The following is a 22,953-nucleotide window of genomic DNA, read 5'->3' on the forward strand; positions in this document are numbered from 1 at the left end:
CTGTCATATCCCTACTAACATTGCTACCAACGTCACAAACCGATAGGTACGATAGGATCGTCTATCGCCAAAGCGATCGATCTAATATGGATATTCCTTCCCCCTTCCCTCATACTACTTCACCTCTCTCTCTCTCTCTCTCTCTCTCTCTCTATCTATCTCTCACTCTCTCCTACCCACGCATAGACACAGATTGAATTTAAATTCTATTACACGTTAATCAATTAATCAATTAATTTTCCTGATTATTAGATACGATCGATTATTTCCTTATTTCTAAAATTTTACAACGAAACGCTAACCAATATCGTTTTCTTTTTTTCAGATAAAGGATATTAACTCTGCGGGATATTTGACGACAGAAAGCAACTAAATCGGTCGTCTCGACTAAAGTCTACAATCTCGTTTCGTCTTATGAGTTTCTCGTCTCTCTCCCCTTACTCTCGTCTCATCCCTTGTTCTTCTTATTCTTCTTCTTCTTCTTCTTCTTCATCCACCTCCTCCTCCTTCTCTTCCTCCTCCTTCTTCTTCTTCTTCTTCGTCTCCTCCTCCTCTATTTTCCATAGCACCGATTTATATAGAATAATGCATCCCTCCGTGAATTACAAAATACAAGGGAGCAAATCTGCAAGAAGAATTATGTGGAAAAGAAAAGAAAAAAAAAAGATAAAAGAAAAAGAAAAAAGATAAAATGTAATCGTTGCTTCTTTTATAATCTTTTGCTTAGAATAATTGTTCGGATATTTTATCATCGTAATGATAGCTATCGAAGGCGTGTATGAGGTCGTCTCGCAACGTGGTTTCCGTGAAAAATATCTCTCCGTTTCATCGGCTTCAATGGCGAAGCATAGGAAGCAGGAGTTGTATTTAATTAAACCTCCAGGGGCTGCGTGATCGAGCATCAATACGCAATGGTTCTCAACTCCACATTCATTGGATATTGATGCTTGGTCAACGCTCGACAACAATTCATATTTCCCTTGGTTTCCTTGTTAGTGAATTATTCTTTAAATGATAAACTGAAACCATTCGACTTGTATACTTTAACGACGTTTATATCACGATACAAATTAATGTTATATCACGCTATCAACCCTTATAATATTTTTCTTTAAAATTCTCGAGTCGTGTTTAAACAGATGTTTCGTTCGTTCAATCAAGCAAGCTTGTATGAAATGATTTTATTTAAAAATTATTTTCGATAAATATATACGTAATTCAGATATACGTGATATGTTAAAAATAAAAAAAGGAGATCAAATGGAGATGGGGCGGAGAACGAACTAAGAAAATAATTATAGAGTCTGAATGGTTAGATATTTCCGATATAAATTAAATCACACTCTGTACGATTATATCGCTGAAAAGAACGTATCGTTTGATCGTGTATTCAACGACATTGAAGAGGATGAGAACCAAATACGAAAATCCCTGTCGACGGGATGTACAGAGGTTTGTGAAGCCTTATTAGCGATTTAGGGTGAGGCACCCCTCGTAGTATTGGATCGGGTCCATCGAATCCTGGGAATTAAAAATCGCTAAATTCGGTTACACGGCTGCTGCTTTCCGTTTCATCTCCTACCCCTCTTTACATGGTCTTTGGCCAATCGACTTGCCCAATGTCGACGAATTAAAGACTAAGAAAGGGAGACCCTACCTTCAGACGTTATTATCTCGAATCTATTGGGAGAAATTCTCTCATACGTATTTACGAATATATGTGTGTGTACGCGAGAAAGAACGAAAGAGAGAGAGAAATGATAAAACGAAAAGAACGAAACAAGATGTATCAAACGAGTATAGTTACTTTCCCGATGCATCCCTTCGCGGTTATAGTTATTTGAATTTCTGATTGGTCGAACGCAATTGGCCCATGGGAGAAAAGGAAACGAGCCACGTGGGATAGAACGTCGCGAATTTTATGCGACGCTCGCAAGGCTTCCCGACGATGAACGACAATGAAGGAAGAGAGGACTCTGCTTTCCTCCTCGGCATACCTTAATTCCATGCATTTAAATTGTCATTAGCTCCCTTGCAAAAGGATCTATCGCGTTTATGCACCGGCCCGACTAGTTCCTCCTCTTCCGCGTTATCCAATTTTCTTCTCCTTTAAGCAAACTTTCTAACAAGTCTTTTTTATTTCCTTTTAGAATCCCCACGTTTGGATTTTGAAAGTGTTCAGAAAAGTAACAAAAATTTGTATCTAGCCAGATGCATTGGATCCATCAGTAAGTATTGATATATTATTTAAGTATTCACGTGCACACGTCTTATCTCGAATCGTATAGATTTCCACTAATCGAAACTTTTTATTTTTATTCTCAAGACTCATTCTAGTTCCAATCGTTAGCCAATCCTGGATACACTGATCGCGAGTGAAAAGGTGGCGAAGAGTTTCTGAAAAAGAAAGCTTCGAACTGATGAAGAATGGCGACACTCAATCACGCCAAAGACAACCGCCAGGGAGCTGGGAGTCCGAAACAATACGAAACAAACGGCCTCCGGGGGCGGATATTAGTTTTTCGATTCCTCGAGCCCCGATCGACGAGACTTTCTCTGTCTCCACCCCACACCCTCCGATCACCCTCCTCCTCCTCCTCCTCCTCCTCCTCCTCCTCTTCCTCGACCCCTCCCCACCACTTGGCGTTATTTTTCTCAGTCATATACCCAGCTGCGCATTTATCATTTTTAAACGAGGCTGGAGGATATTCTCGAGCTCATTCTCTTCTCTCCTTCGTTCTCCGTTTTCAACTTCCTATACCCCACCCCGAGCACCTCCATCCAACATCCTCCTCCTTTCTGTCCCTCGTACTTCCTCTTTTTACGCCGGATGCAAAAAGAAAGGAGTCTCTTCGAGAACCTGGAAACACGTAGCCGAGCGTCGCCACCTCGAAGAGTCATAATTCTTCTATCTAGAATTTTCTCTCTTTTTCTCTTTGCTATCCCTGCTAGTCCCTTTACTCGTGAGATCCCCTTTTCTTCATATCGAAAGATCGTTTCGTTCTCAACAGAACTTTTTAGAGAAATTTCTTGAAAAAGGGAAGATGAAGAAGAAAGAATAAAAAGAAAAGAGAAAATTGAGAGAAAAGAAAACAAACAGATAATTAATGATATATTTATATACAAGATATACGTCGGTATGTTTGGACATCGAATGACCACCTCAAGCTATCTTCTCGTAAATAATGGACGAAAGGAAGATTCTATATACATCTCGTCTCGAGAGAATATCTCTTTCGTACTCAGCTCTCGTGCACTTTGGCTTATTAAGAGCTGATCTACCCTTCTCAAAGCATAGACTCTCTCTCTCTCTTTCTCTTTCTAAATAACTCGAAAGAGAAAGATGAGAAAGAGTGTGTGTGTGTGTGTGAGAGAGAGAGAGCGAGAGAACATGACCATACTCCTAGCTGTCCCACAACCGCCGTACATCACCGACGGTGACCCATGGGAATGACTTATGGTACCCCTCGATCGTACGCTCCTGCATCGTGACTACCACCGAACTACTCAGACTCTTCTTTCCTCTTTTCTCACCCAGCCAGCACAGACAATGCTGGACGCACGCCACTATTTTCGTTATATATATCAAGATCTGTCTGAGACTCGCCGTTCCAAGATTTGTGCTTCCGAACACATGGTGGTCTGTTTTACTTGTAAATCAGCACGAATTTTCGCTTATTAGTTTAACCGACTGTACTAACGTATTAATCATCGAATAACGAAATGAAAAGAAATGTAAAAACTAAGAAAAGTAAAGGAAAGAAATGGAAAGAAAGTGAAGAAATTAAGATCATCAGAGGACCTAGATCTATTTTGAAAGCCGAGAGTACTAATACGGCAAATCCGAGTCCCGGTTCTCGTCCTAAAATCAGGGGATCACTGGCTCTGTTTGCCGAGGACGGTCACTTATTAATGCGGGCACAGGGCCAGGGTAATTCCATAGGCAAGAAGCGGCTTAGAAGGGACTTAGCTGCTATTTGGATCCTCGCTATATAATACGCGATTCAAAGTGCACGCGAACAAAGTGAGTTGTTTAGTTGTACTCTTCAACGTTGGGACTTAATTACGTTATCAGGAAATTACGATGATATAATACTGAATATATAATTTAGATAGGTATTGTACGATGATGACAGTGAAATGGATTAAAACGATATCCGTTTATTTAAATTCCCAAAAAGGAACCCTTCCCTAACATAATCGCCGATAATAGTCAGTCCTCGTTTATAAAAACGAGAAAACTTTGCTCCATCCTGAGAGTTTTCACCTTCCACCACTACTACCACCATCGCCACCACCGCCACCACCACCACCACCATCACCACCACCACTACCACCATCACCATCACCACTACCACTACCACTACCACAAGCATGAACACCATCACCGACGTTGTTTGCCACCACTGCCGTTACTGGCGCCTTTCAAGGCAGTACGATCTCCCCACGGTACCGACTGAGAAGTTGGTTTACCACCCCCAGGGGTGGTTAGCGGGTCTAGTTAAGGGGCGTCTTAATTACCCACCGTAATGAACACCTTGTCGTAAAAACTTGCGCCAGTTTAATTATTTTAGAGCCCGACGCCCTTCTTCTTCCTTTTCTTATTCTCCATCTTCTTCTTCTTCTTCCTCTTCCTCTTCTTCCTGGTTACCCTCCTCTCTCTCGTTTCGTGAGACAACTGACTCTCTGAAAGACCAAACGAGCCTGACAGGACCAGCATATCGCTCTCTCTCTCTCTCTCTCTCTCTCTCTCTCTCTCTCTCCTTCTTTTTCTCTCTCTTTCTCTCCCTTTTTCTTTTTTTTCCTTTCCTTCAATTATCGAACATCGAACGAAGCCGATACGTATCTTGATTAAAGCGTTCGAGATATAGAAAAACGATATTATGTGTATAAATATAATATAATATAATATATATATATATATATATATATATATATATATATATATATATTATATAATGGTTAATAAATTTTACTATGATCGAGCTTAATCAGGTGACTCAACAATCTGTATTAATAGGTAAGACGAACCTTGAGAGTGTTGCTCGGTGTCAGTCGTTCTCTATCTATCTATCTATCTCTTTATTTCTCTCTTGAAGATCATCGAAGCGAGAAGCGAGAAAAGTGCAATAAAGGAGCAACGTCGAATTCAATTACGCTCCCGACGATGGCAATACTTTTTAAGGGCAGACCCGCAACAAGAGGACACGAAAAGGCCGTGGAGTAGCATGTAGGGGTATTGCGGCACGGTGTGTTGTCTCTCGTTCCTATAAATTCGCGGGAATTAAACGAAAGAATGCGGTCTGCCTCGACGTACGACCAGTTTGCCCTTCCACCCTTAACTTTGCCTCTCTCCCTTTCCCCTCTCTTTCTTTCTCTCTCATTTTCATTCTCCATCTCTCTCCCTCTCTCTTTCTCTCTCTAACTCTATCTATCTCTCTTTCTCTTTCTCTCTCTCTCTCTCTCAGTAGCTTTTTTCTTCCATCTCTCTTACTCCCTTTAGCAGAGGCTCATTTTTGGGGGTTCGTTGGATTTTTAATTAAGGGCGGCGGTGACTCCCACGCCAAGAATTTCCGGTATCACGCGAGGTATTTCGCTGAAAAACCTCCTCCTCTGTCTCCTTCGCCTGTACCTACCACTCGCCTATCTGCTACTACCCAGAATCCTTCGGGCCGAACTTTACGTTGTTTAATAACTCATATTAAACTCCTAACGAAGAGTTGGCGAGTGTCCCAATGAGATACGATCGATCATAGGATCATTGTAACCTTTAAAATGTATTTAAATCGACTTTTAAGAGAGTACAAACAGAAGTATAAGAATGCTAAGAAATCAACTTTTCCAAAACTAAGATCTTGTGTAACGTCGAGGATAACGAAATTGAATCATTCTAATCTTACAAATATTACCTTTTAAGAGACTGGAATCACAAATAAAAAAAATGTTAAGTAATCAATTCTTGCAGAGGTAAGATCTTGTAAACGAGTTTTGTGTAACGTCGAGGGTAACGAAACGTTGGATCGTTTTAACTTTAAAAATATTGCCTTTTAAGAAACTGGGATCGAAAATAAAAAAATCCTAAGAAATCAATTCTTGCAGAGGTAAGATGTTGAACGGATGTTGTATAATGTGGAGGGTGACGAAACTCTCTCTCTCTCTCTCTCTCTCTCTCTCTTTGTCTAGCTTACATAGACCAGCCACGAAGGGTCCTTTTGATTTATGGAGAACGGCCGGCAGATTTACGAATATCAAATTCGCGTTTAAGGGGCGCGACTGTGGAAGGCAATGCCACCTTGGGGTGGCTCTCGTCTCATGTGTGCACATTACCGTAGAATTTACTGTATTGTAGGGCTGGGCGAAACGTTGCGAACATAACTTCCAAAGGAGATGAGGGAGTTCTTACCAGATCTTCTCCTCTTGGAATTTCCGGACTCTTCCCTTCGCCTACTGCTACAACTTTCTAATTAGGTAAAACGGTGATGAGCTACCGACGTGTACGTTTCCAACTCTTTCTTCAAACGCTTTTTCCTTATGTCTATATTAACGATCTTCTCAACGAACTATTCTCTAAGAATCTGATTTTTCTAATACTCCTTCTTACTTTTCAATGGCCAACATCGTTTGAAAGTAAAACGAATAAATGGTACGTCAGAAATAGATTGAAAATAATATACGCTCTCGTTTAAAATGTACTTTTCTCTTTGGATAACGAACCGTCGGTACAAAGTGAAGTCAAAATAATTAGAGAAAATAATCTCGATTTAATGGAATACGAGAAATGCAAATTTCGTCGATGGTAAACCTCGTAGGTCAGGAAGTAACACGACGAAATAAATCATTCGTGATATTCCGTGGTCTTAAGAGCCTAACTAGAGAGATGGAGATAGAGAGAGAGAGAGAGAGAGAGAGAGAGAGAGAGAGAGAGAGAGAGAGAGAGAGAGATTGCACGAAAGTATACCTTCCCCCTACGTGTTTATGGAACAGAATCGACATATTTCAGATGCGCTTTTAAATATTAAATCCTACCGAGGGTGGATACAGTATACAAGCTTGCCGACCTTCGTTCCACTCGTTCCTAGCATAAAGCATACTAATGCAGGAAATGCTCTTACGAAAAGAGAAGAAGAGAGAGGGAGAGAGAGAGAGAGAGAGAGATACTCCAAACACCCCGTGTAGCTTACGTACGATATACACAAAATATATCCTATGACTCATGAATGCTAGATTTTTAATAAGAAAATGTACCGAAGCTTTCATTTGATGTATAAAGTATCCGAACGAGATTACAACATTCCTGACCAAACTCGCTGTAGCAGGTTCGATAACCATGCTGATAAATAAAAAGTTACGCAGAGGAAAGTATTACTGAAATAAAAGAAGTAAAACAGGATATATGAAATATTTCCGATAAAATACTCGAGAAATATTCGTGAAATATCGATCGTAAAAGGGAGATCATCCTGTATTACGTATTAGAAAAAAATATATCTACCTATATCTAGTTGAAAAAATATTTCAGAAAACTCGGTTAACTACGGTAAAGATTTACGAGCGTTGTTGCATGGCCATCGATCGAATGAGTTTTATCGTCATTCCCATAAGTTCGACGTGAAAAAGAAATCAGGAAAATCGTCTATTGTAAAAAGCTCTCCCGGGTAAGCTCAAGCATTTCTCTTTTCCTTCCTTTTCCAACGAGGAAGATAATTCTCGCTCTCCTCAGATGTTCACTTCAATCTCTTGGCGAATATTTGAAGAGGCCAGATCAAAGCCCGTCTGGTCAATTTCATCAACATTTGAATACGAGCCTCTCTTACTATCTCTTTCTAACTAACGGTCTTCCCAAAACGACTCACGGCTCTTTAGATCTCTTTGCCTCCGCGGACAGGCAGTCTGCGAAAAGAGCATGGCGCCGGGGAGAAAGAGAAAGAAACAGATGAAACAGATATATAGACGAAACGGACGGTGGAAAGAGACGTAGAGAAAAGCTGTAGAGACAGAGCCCGGTGGATAGAGCTTGAAAACTTTTCAAAAGTGTTGCTTGGAACGAGAGGAAGCGTTAGACGAATCCACCGATAAACACGGAAGCTGAGCGTTCCAAAAGACATTCCTCTACTGTTGCGCTGACCTTTTTGCCAGCTCCCACGGATTTTCGCCGTTGAAAATCCTTCTCGAGTGGCGAACTTGCATTTCGTCAGACGGAAAGGTCTTTGCCGACCATTCCGCTTCTTTCTTTCCTTTCACTTCGATTCGAAATTCTTTAATAAGTTTAACTTTCGGTCTTACATTGTCTTACGCCATCGTCGTCGTCGTTGAGAACTTCGTCGAGAATCTCTTCTTTTCTTTTTTTTTTATTTTATCCTATTTTTTACTTTTTTTTTATCTTCTCTTTTCGTTTCCTTTTTCCTTTTTTTTCTATTTTTTTTTTTGCTTCTTTTCCACCCTTTTCTTTCTCTTTCTCCCTCCTACGAATTATCTTCCGTCCGTGTTAGACGCAGATAGATCAGGAGATGCGGCCGCTTTAAGAAGGGGAATTCGGCGCGCGGGCGCGATCAAAGCGTAATTTTAATTAGGCAGATTATATGGAAAGATAAAAATTATTAAAATTATTGCCTTAATGAAAGGGAGCCTCCGCGCTTGGTTTAGGAAGGGACGCGTAATTAAACGCCGGCAGGAACTACCCCTGTCGAGGGTTGTATCGGTGGTGATTACACAGACACGATTGGAGTACCGAGTTTGAGCGAGTAGCCTACCAAATCATCTAATGCCTATGTATTTATTAGTATCTCGTCGAAAGGATTGATAGGATAATTTTGCGAGGTAGCTCACGAGCGCGAACGTCATTTAATTTCGAACGAAAATACCTACTATTTGAAAACAATTACAAAAATTATTGGCCGAATTTCAAACATCCCGTGAGATTTATTTATTTTTAATTTATTTCAACGTATGAACGTCGTTCGAACATTATTGGAACATTAGACGATTGATATAAACAAAGTCATCGAGTTCGAATTGATAACAGAAGTAGTAGGAGATTATAATAATGAAATATACCGACGGATTTCTTTGATTTCTCTTATCAACGTCAACGGCTCGTCTTCGGTCCGAGAAGAGCCAATGGAAGGTCGATAAGAGAGCCGCCCCCTGCTGGTGGCAGATCAGCCCGCAAACCGCAAGGTGCCACCACACCCCCAAAAACCACCCTCGACACCCCCACGGCCAATGATCGGGCCTAGCTACCCCCAGGACCACAAACCAACCGCAAGACGATGCGCAGAACCGCCTAGTTCACGCACGCACCGCGCATTCCGACCGCAAAACAAAATGGTGACTCGACAACGAGACAAGCTTTTCACCGTCGGCCTCTCATCGAGCCACGAATCCAACGACTTGTCGACTTCCAGCCGTCGGATGGCGTCGAACTAATCATCCTAAAAGGGTTGAAACCATTCTCCTACTATTTCATAGATATCATTAGAGCTGTTGTCTCTCCGAGTCAACGTTTTTGCTGTTCTCGTTACTCCTGTTCTTGCTACTCTTGTTCTTACTGTTCTTGTTCTTGTTACGAACGCGTTTAGCTCTATCATTTTTCTTGATATAAATGAACACGCACCGTATGAAAAAGAAGAGAGATGGATGAATTCGATCGTTCTTAATGGACGCAACGATTCGAAGAAAGACTCCTGGATTAATCGTCGTCATCAAAGGTGCATTGAACGAGATGACGAAGGAGGAAAGCTTTATTTCTTTTCTCTGAGAAAGATAAAAAGGAAGAGAGAGAAAGAGAGAAAAGTATCGAATAAAAGAAAAGGAAAGGGAAAAAGGAAGAAGTAGGAAAAGGAAAGAGGAAAAAGAAAGAGCTTTCGTCGGGTCGGTGATAGAGTAGAATTTTTCTGGGTGAGTTCTCACGAGTCTTGGCACCTGACGGAGGAGGTGGGCGAGCTCTGGTGGGTAGGAGCCTGGGGTTCTGAGGTACCCCAGCGTGGCCGTTGCGGCGACGGCAGGGGGATGCCGCACCCGCGCGATGCGTGAGAGACGTGGAGGAGGAGAAGAAGGAGGAGGAAGAGAGAGGGTAGGTAGGTAGGTAGGTAGGTAGGTAGGTAGGTAGGTAGGTAGGTAGGTAGGTAGGTAGATAGATAGGTAGGTAGGTAGGTAGGTAGGTAGGTAGGAAGGAAGGAGAAAGGAAAGCTAGGAGGAGATGGAGGAGGTTAAGGGAGGAGGTTGAGGGAGGATGGTTTCGTCGGGTGCCGTCGGAGGAGAAGGAGGAGAAGGAGAGAAACGAGGCGAGGGGTTTTGAAAGAGGGTCGGTGGTCGAGGTCGAGGCGGAGATAGGGGTAGAGAAGGAGGAAAAGGTGGCAAGGGGTTGGGAGGGTTGAATCGAGGTGAGGAGAAGGAGGTGGTGGCCCTGGGGGTGGGTTGCCTAGCTACCGGCGAGACCCGGCCAAGATACTCCGAGATCTCTCTACTGCCTCACCTCGGCTTCGCATATTTCTCCGTCGGCTTTGACCAGCTTCTTCTTTGATGCTTCTCCAAGCCGTCATTGCGAACGAATGGACGATGACGAAAAATCAAAATTACAAACTGTTCTTTCTTACTTCCTATATACTAAGATAATCTCGAGTACCCATGTATGATGATAACAAGTCTTTTGCTAACGATCTAAGATTTTCTACGGAAATGTTTTAATTAAGATTACGAAGATAAGATGAAAAATAATAGAAGTCTCTTATCTGTTTTTCTTCCTCGTTTTCCATAGTCGTTCACTTCTTTCTATATTGTGGGTGTATATACATACATACATACATACATATATAGAATCAGATTGTTAACGAAACGTCGAAAATTGACTTCGTTGTCCGCTAAGTGTATTATTTTAAATCCCTCGAACCTCCTCCCTCTCTTCTATCCGATGTGGAATCATCGGTTGGTTATCGGTTATCGTAATTTTTCCTCGTTGGTTGACTTTCTTAAATAACTTTAAATTGTAGGTCAACCGCTCGGATTTAAATCAACGTGGACGGCGCAAAACCAAATCGATTGTCCGCACACATCGGCCGCGGTTGGTCGAGCGATCGTTATCGTCGTTTTGACGTCGCTACGGGCGACACTTTGGCTCCGATAAAACCAGCTTATCGAAATTCTGTAATCGCGGCCGGACGAGATAAAGCGGAGGAGAGAAAAAGAGAATAGAAAGACAGAGATAGTCGATAAGCTCCGGACAAACGTTCTTTTTTCTTTCTTTCTTTCTTTCTATCTTTCTTTCTCGTCTTCTTTTTCCTTCTTTTTTTTTTCTTCCGTACTTTTTCATAAGACGAGATACTCGTGTCGCCCTCCGGCGAGTAAGATAGCAAAGACATTTAAGAAAACTCACCCCACCAGAGTTTCTTGCACCCTCCTTAGAGTCGTAAGAAAGGCAACGAACACCCCTTCTGGTAAAGTAGCTCTCAAGGAAAATGTCGGTAAAATTTCGTGCGAAGGGTCTTAGATAGGCGGAGAAAAAAAATCGTAAAAAATTCTTTAAGAAAAATCAGAAAAAAAAAAGACAGAAACCTTAATTTCCCGAACGTGAACGATAATCCAGAAACTGATTCTCTCCTATACATCGGTAATTATCCAAGATGATCATGGTGGAAACGAACGGATAAAAATGTGCCAAGTAGTCGGTAAGAAAGGCAAAGAATAAGGAAACTTTCTTAAAGAAGTGGCGCCGTCGGCAGACGAAATTTTAAGACTACGATAGTACTAAAAGTCGACGCTAAGATCGGAGGCGCCATCGTCTAAGAAATACGATACGATATCTCGAAATAAAACGAATATTTTTTCTCGTTTCCCTTCGAGATAATCAATCGAATTTCGGATACAAACTGTTATTCGTTTTATAGCGTGGATGTCTAATCGTAATAACGACTAGAGCTTAAGAAAAGAACAAAAGAAAAAAAGAAAGCAATCGTAATTTATAAACATGAATTTAAAAAAAAATTTCAACCCCTAAATCAAACTCGCATTAAGTTTAAGTTCCCAACTAAATAAAATGAGATAATGCGGGATCGATTTATGTACATGTAGAAAGGTCTGAACAAACGAGTTCAGTTCAGGAAAAGCTTTTGCTACCGTGAGAATACGTTTTCCAGTAGTCTCTCTCTCTTTCAGGATAAAAGAACGTACATATGTACGTGGGTGAAGGGAGAGAAGGAGAATAAGGAGGTGGTGGTGAAAGAGGAGAAAGAGGAGGAGGATGAGGAGGGGGTCGCCCACCCTCCGGCCGTAGGAAGAACAAAGGGTGCATTCACGGTCGGTTAATTTAATCTAAGCAAACATCATATAGATGGTAGAAGGAGGAAGAGAATGTGTTTCGCGGAGGTGGCATGGAGCTTCGAGAAGAGGGTGGAGAAACTTGGGTGGGTTAAGAGGGATGGGGAAAGTAGAGAGGAATAGAGTATGAGTGAAGAAGGAGAGAAGGAGAGAAGGAGACGAACGGAGGAGGAAACGGCAGACCGTGGATCTAGATACATACGTAAGTACAAGAGTATTCAAGACGGCGCCGAGGAGCGATGTTTAGCATGTAGATGAAGATCTTGGTAATCAAGGGTTGCGGCCCCCCGGGCATGCTTCGTCAAGTCTCACTTATTTCTCTGCCTGTCGTCATGCGATTCACGATCTCGAGAGCTATGATATTCGAACAAGAAAGAGAGAGAGAGAGAGAGAGAGATTATTACGATTTTCGGGTAAACACGTAAACAATATTTCCATCTCGTTCTTTCTGCATAATATAAATATTCCTCGGCTTTTACGTTGGATAATTGTCGATAATTAAAATGGTAGGATCTCTTGAAAGAAAAGAAGGAAAAAGAAAAAAGAAAAGGACAAAAACGAAAGGGGAAAAAAGGAAAAGGATTTCTAGAAACATTCTTACAAGGGAAAGTCCTCGTTCGAACATGTGTATACTCGAAACGAGAGGAGTATCGTGTGTATTGGTTTTCAATTAATTACAATTTAACGAAAACGAGTCGTTTGAAAAGCGGCGGCTCGCCGCAAGGCTCGAGTCTCTCTTTTTCCTAGAATATCTGGGAGCTCTCACTCTCTCTTTTTCTCTTTCTCTCTTTCTCTCTCTCCCTCTCTCTCTCTCTCTCTCTCTCTTTCTCGTGTCTCGTTCGAAATGATCGGGTCTCTCGTCGTTCGAAAATTCACCCCGTAATCGACGGACAAAAAGTAATTTCCCATCGAGCGGGACAAAGGGTGATTTTGCATGGGGGGAGTCGTGCCGGCGATAGCCACGGGGGTGGTAGTGACCGGTGCGTGTAACGACCTACCCCTCTGCCTCTCGTCGTTTCCCACCTCCACCTCCAGTAACTCCAACTCCTACTCCTCACTCCTCCTACTCTCCACACACGAGCAGCCGTGGTTCGAACGCGTTTACGACTCGGACGCCACGTGCGCTCTATGCGTAGAAAAGGTGAGTGGTCAGAGAGTATGTGTGTGTAAGAGAGAAAGAGAGAGAAAGAGAGATAGATAGACAGATAGATAGATAGATAGATAGAAGCATGTGTATGCGTTCGCGGCCGATGTATTCGATCCGTTGGTATGTGGGGCTCTGGGACAATTTTACCTCTCTCCCTCTGGCATTCTCTTTTCTACACATTCACTTTTTTTCCCTCATCTCGCCCGTGAAATTCAGGGTGAAAGTGGATCACCTACTAAATTTCAATCATTCGATTGTTCGTAGTAATTCGTTCTTATTGAATATTAATCCTATATTATTTATCAGAAATTAAATTCAGATAAAAATAAGACGTGCAGTCGAGTAATTACGAAGATTTGAAGGAAAGTTTAAATGGCTTTTAAGGGTAACACGAGTATAGATAAATAACTGTATTACAGATTGAGTGTTATACATTGGCGATAATTAATGAGAGTACGGAAGAAAAATAAGAGGGATGATTTGGAAAGAAGAAAAGTCGTCGACACGAATAGAATTTACCGCGAATCGGTAATGCAGCACGGCTCGGCTAGGTCGCAGGACGATAAATCGGTATGGCCAACTGCACGAGCCAACGAGCCGTGTCCAGTTTGCCGTCCCCTCGCAAAACGCGAGTAGGAGAATAGAAAGAGAGAGAGAGAGAGAGAGAGAGAGAGAGAGAGAGAGAGAGAGAGAGAGAGAGAGAGAGAGAGAGAGAGAAGAGAGGCGAAAACGAATGGACAGAACGAAGGGAAGGGTAGGAGAAAGACGGAAAAGCGAGAGGACAGGGCCAGCACGATGGAAAAGGGAGCGAAACTGGATAGAAGAGGAGAACAAAATGGAAGACAGATATATATATATATATATATATATATATATATATATATATATATACATAGAGATAGAGATAGAGATAGAGATAGATAGAGAGAAAGAGAAAGAGAGATGAGGCTGTTGGTGGCTCGAGTGGGGTATGGAAGAGAGGGATGTGTAGAAGGGGTAGGAAAGTCCGAAGGGTGAGAGGGACTATCCCGACATTCACCGCACGCTATTCTTCATACTCCATTATCCGTGCTCTACTCCACTCTACTCCATTATGCCGGCACCGCGTATAAACGAGGAGTCCTACCGCTCCGCCCCCACTCAACGAACCACCGTGTGTCTATCAGCTTGCTCGTATGCCACCCCCTCGTGCTACAGCGATAAACATTATCCGCGGTAACTTCGACCGGCCGAAATGGTAAAAGTACAACGCCCGTCCGCTTTGCCGAACAAATTTCGTCGATGCTTCTTCCCTTCCTCTTTTCCATCCCCTTCTCTCTCTCTCTCTCTCTTTTTTTTCTTTTTTTTTCTATTACCTTCAAAATTCAAAAATCAAGTATCCAATTTCATTCGTTTACCCTATTACTTCGTTAATTATTTGCTAATTATTTTTTAATCGTTTAATGTATTTATCTGTAATTCTACGATCAGGTTGTATATTGTAATATATGTTTTCTTTGTCAGATGTATATATACCGCGATCGATCGCGTTCATTAAATTCAAGATAAACAATGATACTCGCACTCATTCATTTTCTCTAGATATTATCTCTCTCTCTCTCTCTCTCTCTCTCTCTCTCTCTCTCTCTCTCTCTCTCTGTTTCTTTTTCTTTTTCTATTTCTCTCTACGAAAGAGCTACAAGAGAGTCTCGCTAGCTACCTTCCTTTCCACGTTTAGGTTTAATTAAATCTTTTGCGAATTTACATATGTATACACACACCTCCAGCGGAAAATCCTTTAGAACCCATAGCAGGCTGGCGGTCCTTTGTAGAGATTCGTCGTCTCGTTACCCTCCGACGCCAACACTCCGACGGCAACACCAACCCTGGCAGCTTCCTCATTGAAGCTGGAACGTAGTCGAAGTCGAAGGGGCAATTAGGGAGGCAAGGATATCGCTGGAAGGATCAGTCATTGAAATTAAAACAAGTTTAACTCTGTCTGTCTCTCTCTTTCTCTCATACTCTCTCTCTCACACACATACACTCTCACTCTTTCTCTCTCTCTCTCTCTTCGTCTCTGTCTCGTCTCTGTCTTTATGATTCCAAATGAAAAACAGGATAAACATGATAAAACAAAATCGAGTAGACGTGTTGATGTAATAAAACGAAAAAAGGATAAAAAATAAAAAAATAAAAAACGAAACGAAACGAAAAAAAAAAAGAAAAGAGAGAAAAAAAGAAAATCTCTCGACGGGAGAAAACGCGTACGTACGTACGTCAGTCAAATTGCAATGAACGCATAACAAAGCGAATATCATATTTTGAAATACACTTTTTATTTCGACTCGGTCAAAAACTACGATAACAATAGGTAATGGATATGTATATCGGAAATCATTCTCGTGAACGCAATGTGTGTGTGTGTTCGTGTATTCGTCGTCGGCGTGGAAAAACGAATAAGCGTCGCCGACGGCCGGGGAAAATTTCGAGGTTCGGGTTTGACAATGAAAGAAGAAATCTCGAGCGTCGATTTTCTCGTTCTCTTTCTCTATCCTATCTATTTTCCTTTCTCTATTTATCTCTCTCTCTCTCTCTCTCTCTCTCTCTCTCACTCTTCCACCCTCTCACTCTCCCTCTTTCTCTTTCTCTGTGTCTCTCTTTCTTTCTTTTATTCTTCTATTTCTCAAGGCGAGCAAAACCGAGCTTGGGACTTCGAATTTCGTTTCTTTAGCGGAAATTTCGATGTGAGGTCCTCGGCAGCGTACCACCACTGGCGCAGAGCCTTTTTTTCTTCGTTGAATCGCTTTCTTTGTAATCTGCGAACGAACATCGCCGTCGTTCTTCTGTGTCTCTTTCTCTCTCTTTCTCGCTTTCTTTCTCACTCTCTCATTCTCACACTCTCTCACTCTCATTCGCACGCTATGCGACAAAGATGCTCTTCCTACCCTCTCACGGAACGACGATATTAATTTTGTATGGTGTTAATTTTTGTTATTGTTGTTGTTGTGTTGTCTTTTTGTTTCTTTTTTATTTTTTTTCATATATCATTTCTCTCTCTCTCTCTTTTTTTTTTTCACAAGATAAAATGTATTTATCAAATTTTGTCGCTTCCGTCGAGAATCGAAAGAGATCATTTTTCGCTGGACGTTAACACCGTAAGCGTCGGATCACATCGAGATTGAACTCGACGAGAAATTGCACAAATGTCCCACGATATAAATATCGTATTCATTCGAAATATATATATATATATATATATATACATATATATATATAATATATATTTATATATATATATATATATACATATATATATACCATGAAAACATAAAGAAATAAATCGTCTCTCGCGTCGTATCTCGATAGCATCATCGTCGTCATAATTATTATTAGTATCAATATCATCGTCATGATCATTATCATTACCATCGTCGTCGTCGTCGTCGTCGTCGTCGTCGTCGTCGTCATCATCATCATCATTATCATCATCATCAGCATCATCATTATTATCATCATCATTATAATCATCATCATCATCATCATCATCATTATCATTTTCGATTAATGAATTCGACGAAACGACAGACGTTTTATCTATGTACAACTATATACAATATCGCCATTTGGCCTAATCGTTAATACCAACCATGCCGCGCCGTGTCGCACACTCTCGCTCGCAGGAGCCATTTTCGTAATTAATTACAGACCTTTCCAATGTCCCTTTGCATCGTGGCAAAGTTAGTTCGTCGATACAATTCGAAGATACAATCGGAAGAAGTCCGTAGCGAAGCTATAGTTTATTTAACACCTAACGCACGAATTCCTGAAAACGAGTGCGTTTACAGCCAAGCGTTTTTCTTTTTTTCTTTTTTTTTTTTATTTTTCGTACTTTCGAAGATCCAATGATCTCGACGATTCGAGAGGATCTACCACGAAGGAAGAGAAGTAAGAACAGATTAAAAAGAAAAAGAAAGAAGAAGAAACAAGTAAGAAATGAAAACGAATTTGTGGCCCGATGAAAAGGAGACGTATAATAATAACATTCACGTATCGGCCCTGAATAGAGACTCGTTGTATCGTCGGCTCCTGTTCAAAAACAATAACAGCCGGCTTCGTCGATAACGACTCTCGTTGTTTAATCCAAAATTGAATACCTATCACAGTCTGTTTAAAACGTCCGAACGCTCAATGACGATCGGGAATGACGACCCGACGCCTCGTTTCTCTCTCAATAAGGTCTCCAGACGTTGTTATCCGGTCTAACCTCTTCCTGTCTAACGCTACAACTCTCGGTGACGGCTCTCTGTTCAGGACTCTCCGAGTTCTGGAATTGATTCCCATAGAGCTGAGAGTAAAGTATACTCGGCAATACGCCTGGCGTTGGAAAGTAGTTCCCGTAGTTCTGGCCGAATCCTTGCTCCTCGTGAACAGGACTCTCCGTGGTGCTCGAGTCCGTTGACAAGGACCTTGGAGAAACGTAGTCCTGATACCTTTGACTCGTCGTGCCGGACATGAGCGTGCTCAGTGGATCCAATGGATCGGATTGACCTGGCGTTGTCGTGTCCGGTACTACTGTGACGATCAACAAAAAAGAGCCTACATCGCAACGAATCGATCAGCTGATCGGATCTCTTAACTCCTTGCGGTCCGATTGATTATCGTTTATTCTGTGAGTTGGGGTTATACTTGGCTCGATCAATTTTCAACAATTTCTTTTTATCGAGTATGAACGAATAAAATTGTTTCGCAATGTTTAATCCCAATTGTTATTATCACGAGAATCCTCCAATACTCGTGAATCATAGTTTTTAGGTTGACCGCAAAGCGTTATTCCCTTCCGTCCGAAGATATAACACCGAACGAAAGAAAAGATTTAAATTCGAAATCACTTACGCGAGGATACCCCGGTGAAAGCGTCCTGCTGAGGCGTAGTACCGGTGGTACCGGAAGTGACAGCCGAGCCCGCAGTCGAATCGGGAGCCGTCGGCGTGGTCATAGCAGCGGTACCAGCGAAGGACGCCAAAGAAGACGACGGTGGTGGTGGTGGAGGAGGAGGAGGTGGCGGGGGTGGAAAAGACGCTTGTGCCGCGCAAGACGAAAGAGGACCGGGAAGGTACCCAGCATATCCTGCTGTACTTCCGTATCCCCAGGAGTTGCTCGCCGTCAAACCGAATTGAGACATGTCTGTGTGTAAGACCCTAAGGGAGTTAGCTAGCCAAGGCTCGCTGAGCTTCATTTGTAAGTTAATGTCCAAAGCGTTAAAGTACGGAAGAAAGAAAAAAAGCAGAAACAAACGAAACGGAAGGAAAACAAAAAAGCACAAAACCATCAAAAAAATAATACACACAAAAAAAATAGCGAGGTAAAGGTAAAAAATGTAGGATATTATTTGCCGATTAAAAGCACTTTACGAGGTACCTCGTGAATTCGTCCTTTTTCTCTCTTTCTCTCTCTCTCTCTCTCTCTCTCTCTCTCTCTCTCTCTCTCTCTCTCTCACTTTGTCGGATATATTTTCGTAGGATATAGGCAGCTACCCCGATAGATTTTCCAATGAGTCACTCCGTGAGGGGTCGTGGGATGGGAGAAGGGCAGAAAGGACGAGCGTGACGGCTTCGGTGGCGAGGTACGAAGGGGTATGAAGGGGGATGGCGGGCAACGGACAAGGCAGAGGGGGCATGGAGATCAAAGGGTTGGTCATCCCCCCGCGTACCTTCGGCCAACTCAAATAACCGACGAGCTTCGGCCGACGAACGAGCCACTGGCCCGTCGTCACGAGAGCTAGCCCTAAATACTGCATCCCGCCATGCTTTTACATCGTTCCGGTTCCACCAAATTCCACATCGCGTCCTTTCCCTCCTCCTCCTCCTCCTTCTCATCCACCGACTCTACTTCCTCCTTCTCGTGTTCCCTTTTTCCAAGAGAGCCACACAACTTTCGTCCGACCCACCCGCATAAGAATCCACGTTGCGATTAAAGTGCCACTAAATGGACAGGGCCCTTTCTACGTATCTCTATCTTACTTTTTAATCAACGGAGATCTCGACGTTCTAAACTAAACAGACCGAAGATGATGCCAGCCAAAGCTACGGTGGTTTCGCACGCCTAAACGTTAACTTCAAAATATCGGCTTAGAATTTTCGAATTATCGGATAAACCGGGCTCAATGAGGAAGAGGCAGGGAGGTAAAGTTAATAAAGGAAATATTCCGTGCGCTTCATACTTTATCGAGGAATTTTACCGGGCTGGCCGATCTCTCCCGTCTGAGGTAATTCGTTAAATTGATTCTTGAATCAAAGTCGAGCTGATATCAGTCTCTCTTTATTTTTTCTTTCTTTTTTCTTTGTTTTTTTGTTCCTCTTTCGTTATCCTTTCTTTGCTTTCTTTTTCTACCTATATATAATATCTCGCGTTTTTAGAATCAGGCAACCGAAGAACTCTGACTGATACGAGTAGAGGATCGAGACACCGAGATTTCGAATGTTCTGACGACGACAACGACAACGACGAGGAGGAGGATAACTTTACATATGAATACTATGTGAATTTGTAGTACGAGTTTAGAATGAGAAAGAGAGAGAAAGAGATAAATAGAGATAGAGAGAGAGAGAGAGAGAGAGAGAGAAAGAGAGAGAGAGAGAGAGTGATAGAGAGAGAGAGAGAGAAACGAAGCTGCCACCCTAAAACGCGCCGGCGTCCGACGGGGTCGTACTCCCGTGGCAACCCCTTTAATATAATATTTAATCTAGCTTTGAACAGGCTTGCGGTTTCCGCGTCTGAAGCCGAGAAGCTAGCTTCCGAGCCTACCCAAAAGCAACGGCGTTACTCCTCCACCTCTTATCCACCCAACTCGCAGTAGCAATGCCTGTCTGGAAATATTCTCAAATTCGAAGCCTGTTCTCTTTCTCTCTCTCTCTCTCTCTCTCTCTCTCTCTCTCTCTTTCTCTCTCTTTCTCTATTTCTCTTTCTCTTAGTAGTCGAGAGAACTCGATGTGATCTCGTAAAGCCATGGAAATATTTATCACACGAAAATCCATTTACATAATATTTCACGGGAAATTGCATGCTTTAGGCGTCACTCAAACTCGATAAACAACAAAAAGTACGATAGAGTCCTAAAGCTAGCCGAACACCTACGATAAATCTTTTTACAAAAGCGAAAGAACAAAGAAAGAAAAGAGAAGAAAAGAAGAAACAAAAAAGAAAGAGAGAGAGAAAGAGAGCCAGAGAGAGAGAGAGAGAGAGAGAGAGAGAGAGAGAGAGAGAGAGAGAGTGAGAGTGAGAGTGAAAGAGAGAGAGAGGGGGGGGGGGGGGGGAAGCCGCAGAGGAAAAGCGTAAATGCGCGCAGGGTAACACATGTTGGGATACAAGCAAACTGGCCGAGCTACAATGTAGAGAGAGGCCAGAAAAGAACCGACAAGTAATAGTGGTAGCAGTGGTAGTAGCAGCAGGAGGTTGAACGAAGGTACTCACTCTGACAATTACCAGGCATCGCGTGCCTGAAAGACGACAGAGGATCCCGTGGTTGTAACGGGTTCGGCAACGGCTGTAGAGGATTCGGTAGAGACTGCAGAGGATCCACCAGTGGGGATGCGAAAAATGGTGCACCACGTTGCGAGGCAAAGGCGAATGCGTGAAACTGTTGTTGCTGCCCTAAAAGAGACAGCACTGCGATCAACCGTGCGCCTGTCCACTGGACTTGAGGTACGCTCAACGAACGCAATCAAGCCACCTATACTAGCTCTCATTTTCTTTTCCTATTATTCTTTGTCTTTTCTCTATTTCTTTTTTTTTCAATTCCTTTTACTTTTTTATCTTTCCTTTCTTTCCCGTCTTTCATTCATTCGTTCGTTCGTTCGTTCGTTCGTTCGTTCGTTCGTCCGTTTTCCCTTCGTCCGATCCTTTCTCGAATTTTCAAGGTGGAAATCGTCGATCGTTTAAGCGTATCTCTCGGTTGGTCTTCGCTTAGAGATATTCTATGGTAGCGCCCCCATTGTGTCCCCAGATCGAGCATACCCTATTCAGCAAACCGGCGGGAATTTCGGGTTGCCGAGTTAGAATTAGGGCTTCGATTGGATTATCGGGACGACGGGAGTCTGGCTCTTCCGCTCTCCCCACGTCCACACCCACGTCCACACCCACCCACGCACGGTGTACGAGTGCGAATCACCCTCTCTATCTCTCCCTCTCTCTTTCTCTCTCTCTCTCTCTCTCTATCTCTATCTCTATCTCTCTCTCTCTCTCTCTCTCTTCCTCCGACAGTCACTCGAGCTCTCCGTTGCCTTGGCCGTGTGTATGTCCGTACGTTAACCTAAAACGCCAGGGACAGCCGGTTCCGCAGGACAGAAGGACGGTTCTCGCCTGTTGGGACGTCTTTAATTGGGTTGGCGACACCATCGTCGCAGGGAAATAAAATGTATCTCCCTCTTCTTCTACCTCTATCTCTCTATCTCTCTCTTTCTCTCTCTCTCTCTCTTTCTTTCACTCACTCTCACACTCTCTCTCTCACTCTCTGTCTTTCTCTTTCTATATATCCCCTTTTACCTCCCTGATGTCGCCTTCTCCCCCTTTTCGAATCGAAAGAGAATCGAGAACTCAATCGGTTTTAACATCGATACGGCCTACGATCTACCTACAGGCTCTTGAGGTTTGCCCTTCCGACGGATGTAAATCGGACTTTGAAACGTTTTGCGGGATCACAAAGTTAGGATGAAGTTCGACTTATCTCATCTACGAATGGAAACGATCTCGTTAACTTTTGATTGAATTGTTAGAATCGAGTTGTAGATTTAAAAAGTGGATTTGAAAAACGAAAGAAGAAAGTAGGAAAGAAAGAAAAAAGAAAATACGAGAGAGAGAGAGAGAGAGAGAGAGAGAGAGAGAGAGAGAGAGAACTCTCGATTTCGTAAAAAATCAAAGGAACAGAGCCTCGACTATCACCGGTTAAGACGGGTTAAAAATAATCGCAGTTAACGTCGGCTCGTTGGATCTCCAGTTAAAATAAACGTGGCTGCGATGCGTGCCACGACAATTCGAAGGGACGCGGCGAGAGATAAAAGGACCACGAGCCCTCTTGGGTGGCCCTCCTGTACGGTTCTTTGGTCATCGCCGTCTGTACGATTTTACCCTCTTTTGATATACACCTATGGGTGGGCTCTGTAGCTTTTTCTTTTAACTCAACGACCCCTTCCTTTCTTTCCTATAATTATCACTTGTTCAACAATCGTTGTAATTGAAAAGCAGTAACGTGTGTTATAAATGCCCCTTATAAAGTTATCCGCATTTTTTACATCACACATTTGACAAATATAGTCATAGATAAATACAATCGAAATAATTTTCATTAATATCGTCTTACATGTAGATCTTACGAATAATAAACAATGATTAAAACGAGAATAATTTTCATTACAGATTATTAAAAAATTCTTCTATTTTTTCTATGTTCTCTATTTTCAATAAATAATATTAATCACGTTGTAATAAATTTTATTCGATATCTAATAATGAATGGATTT

General features: G+C 42.3%; 1 protein-coding gene across 12 annotated transcripts in view; it reads right to left on the reverse strand.

Moving 5' to 3' along the window:
* Positions 1-15,752: 15,752 nt before the first annotated feature.
* The window catches only part of LOC127064204 (protein lozenge-like), a 100,107-nt gene continuing 92,906 nt past the window's right edge, over positions 15,753-22,953 (reverse strand). For 7 of the 12 annotated variants that reach the window (XM_050994899.1, XM_050994919.1, XM_050994889.1 and 4 more), the window contains 3 exons: positions 20,909-21,103; positions 18,332-18,622; positions 15,753-18,010 (listed from right to left, as the gene is read on the reverse strand). In XM_050994899.1, coding sequence (XP_050850856.1) covers positions 17,667-18,010; positions 18,332-18,622; positions 20,909-21,103 — 830 coding nt within the window. In that variant the 3' untranslated portion in view covers positions 15,753-17,666. The remainder of the gene's footprint in view (positions 18,011-18,331; positions 18,623-20,908; positions 21,104-22,953) is intronic. The other 5 variants (XM_050994939.1, XM_050994978.1, XM_050994968.1 and 2 more) reach the window with 3 other exon arrangements.

This window comes from Vespula vulgaris, chromosome 1 (assembly GCF_905475345.1).
Source record: "Vespula vulgaris chromosome 1, iyVesVulg1.1, whole genome shotgun sequence".
Classification (NCBI taxonomy): Eukaryota; Metazoa; Arthropoda; class Insecta; order Hymenoptera; family Vespidae; genus Vespula; species Vespula vulgaris.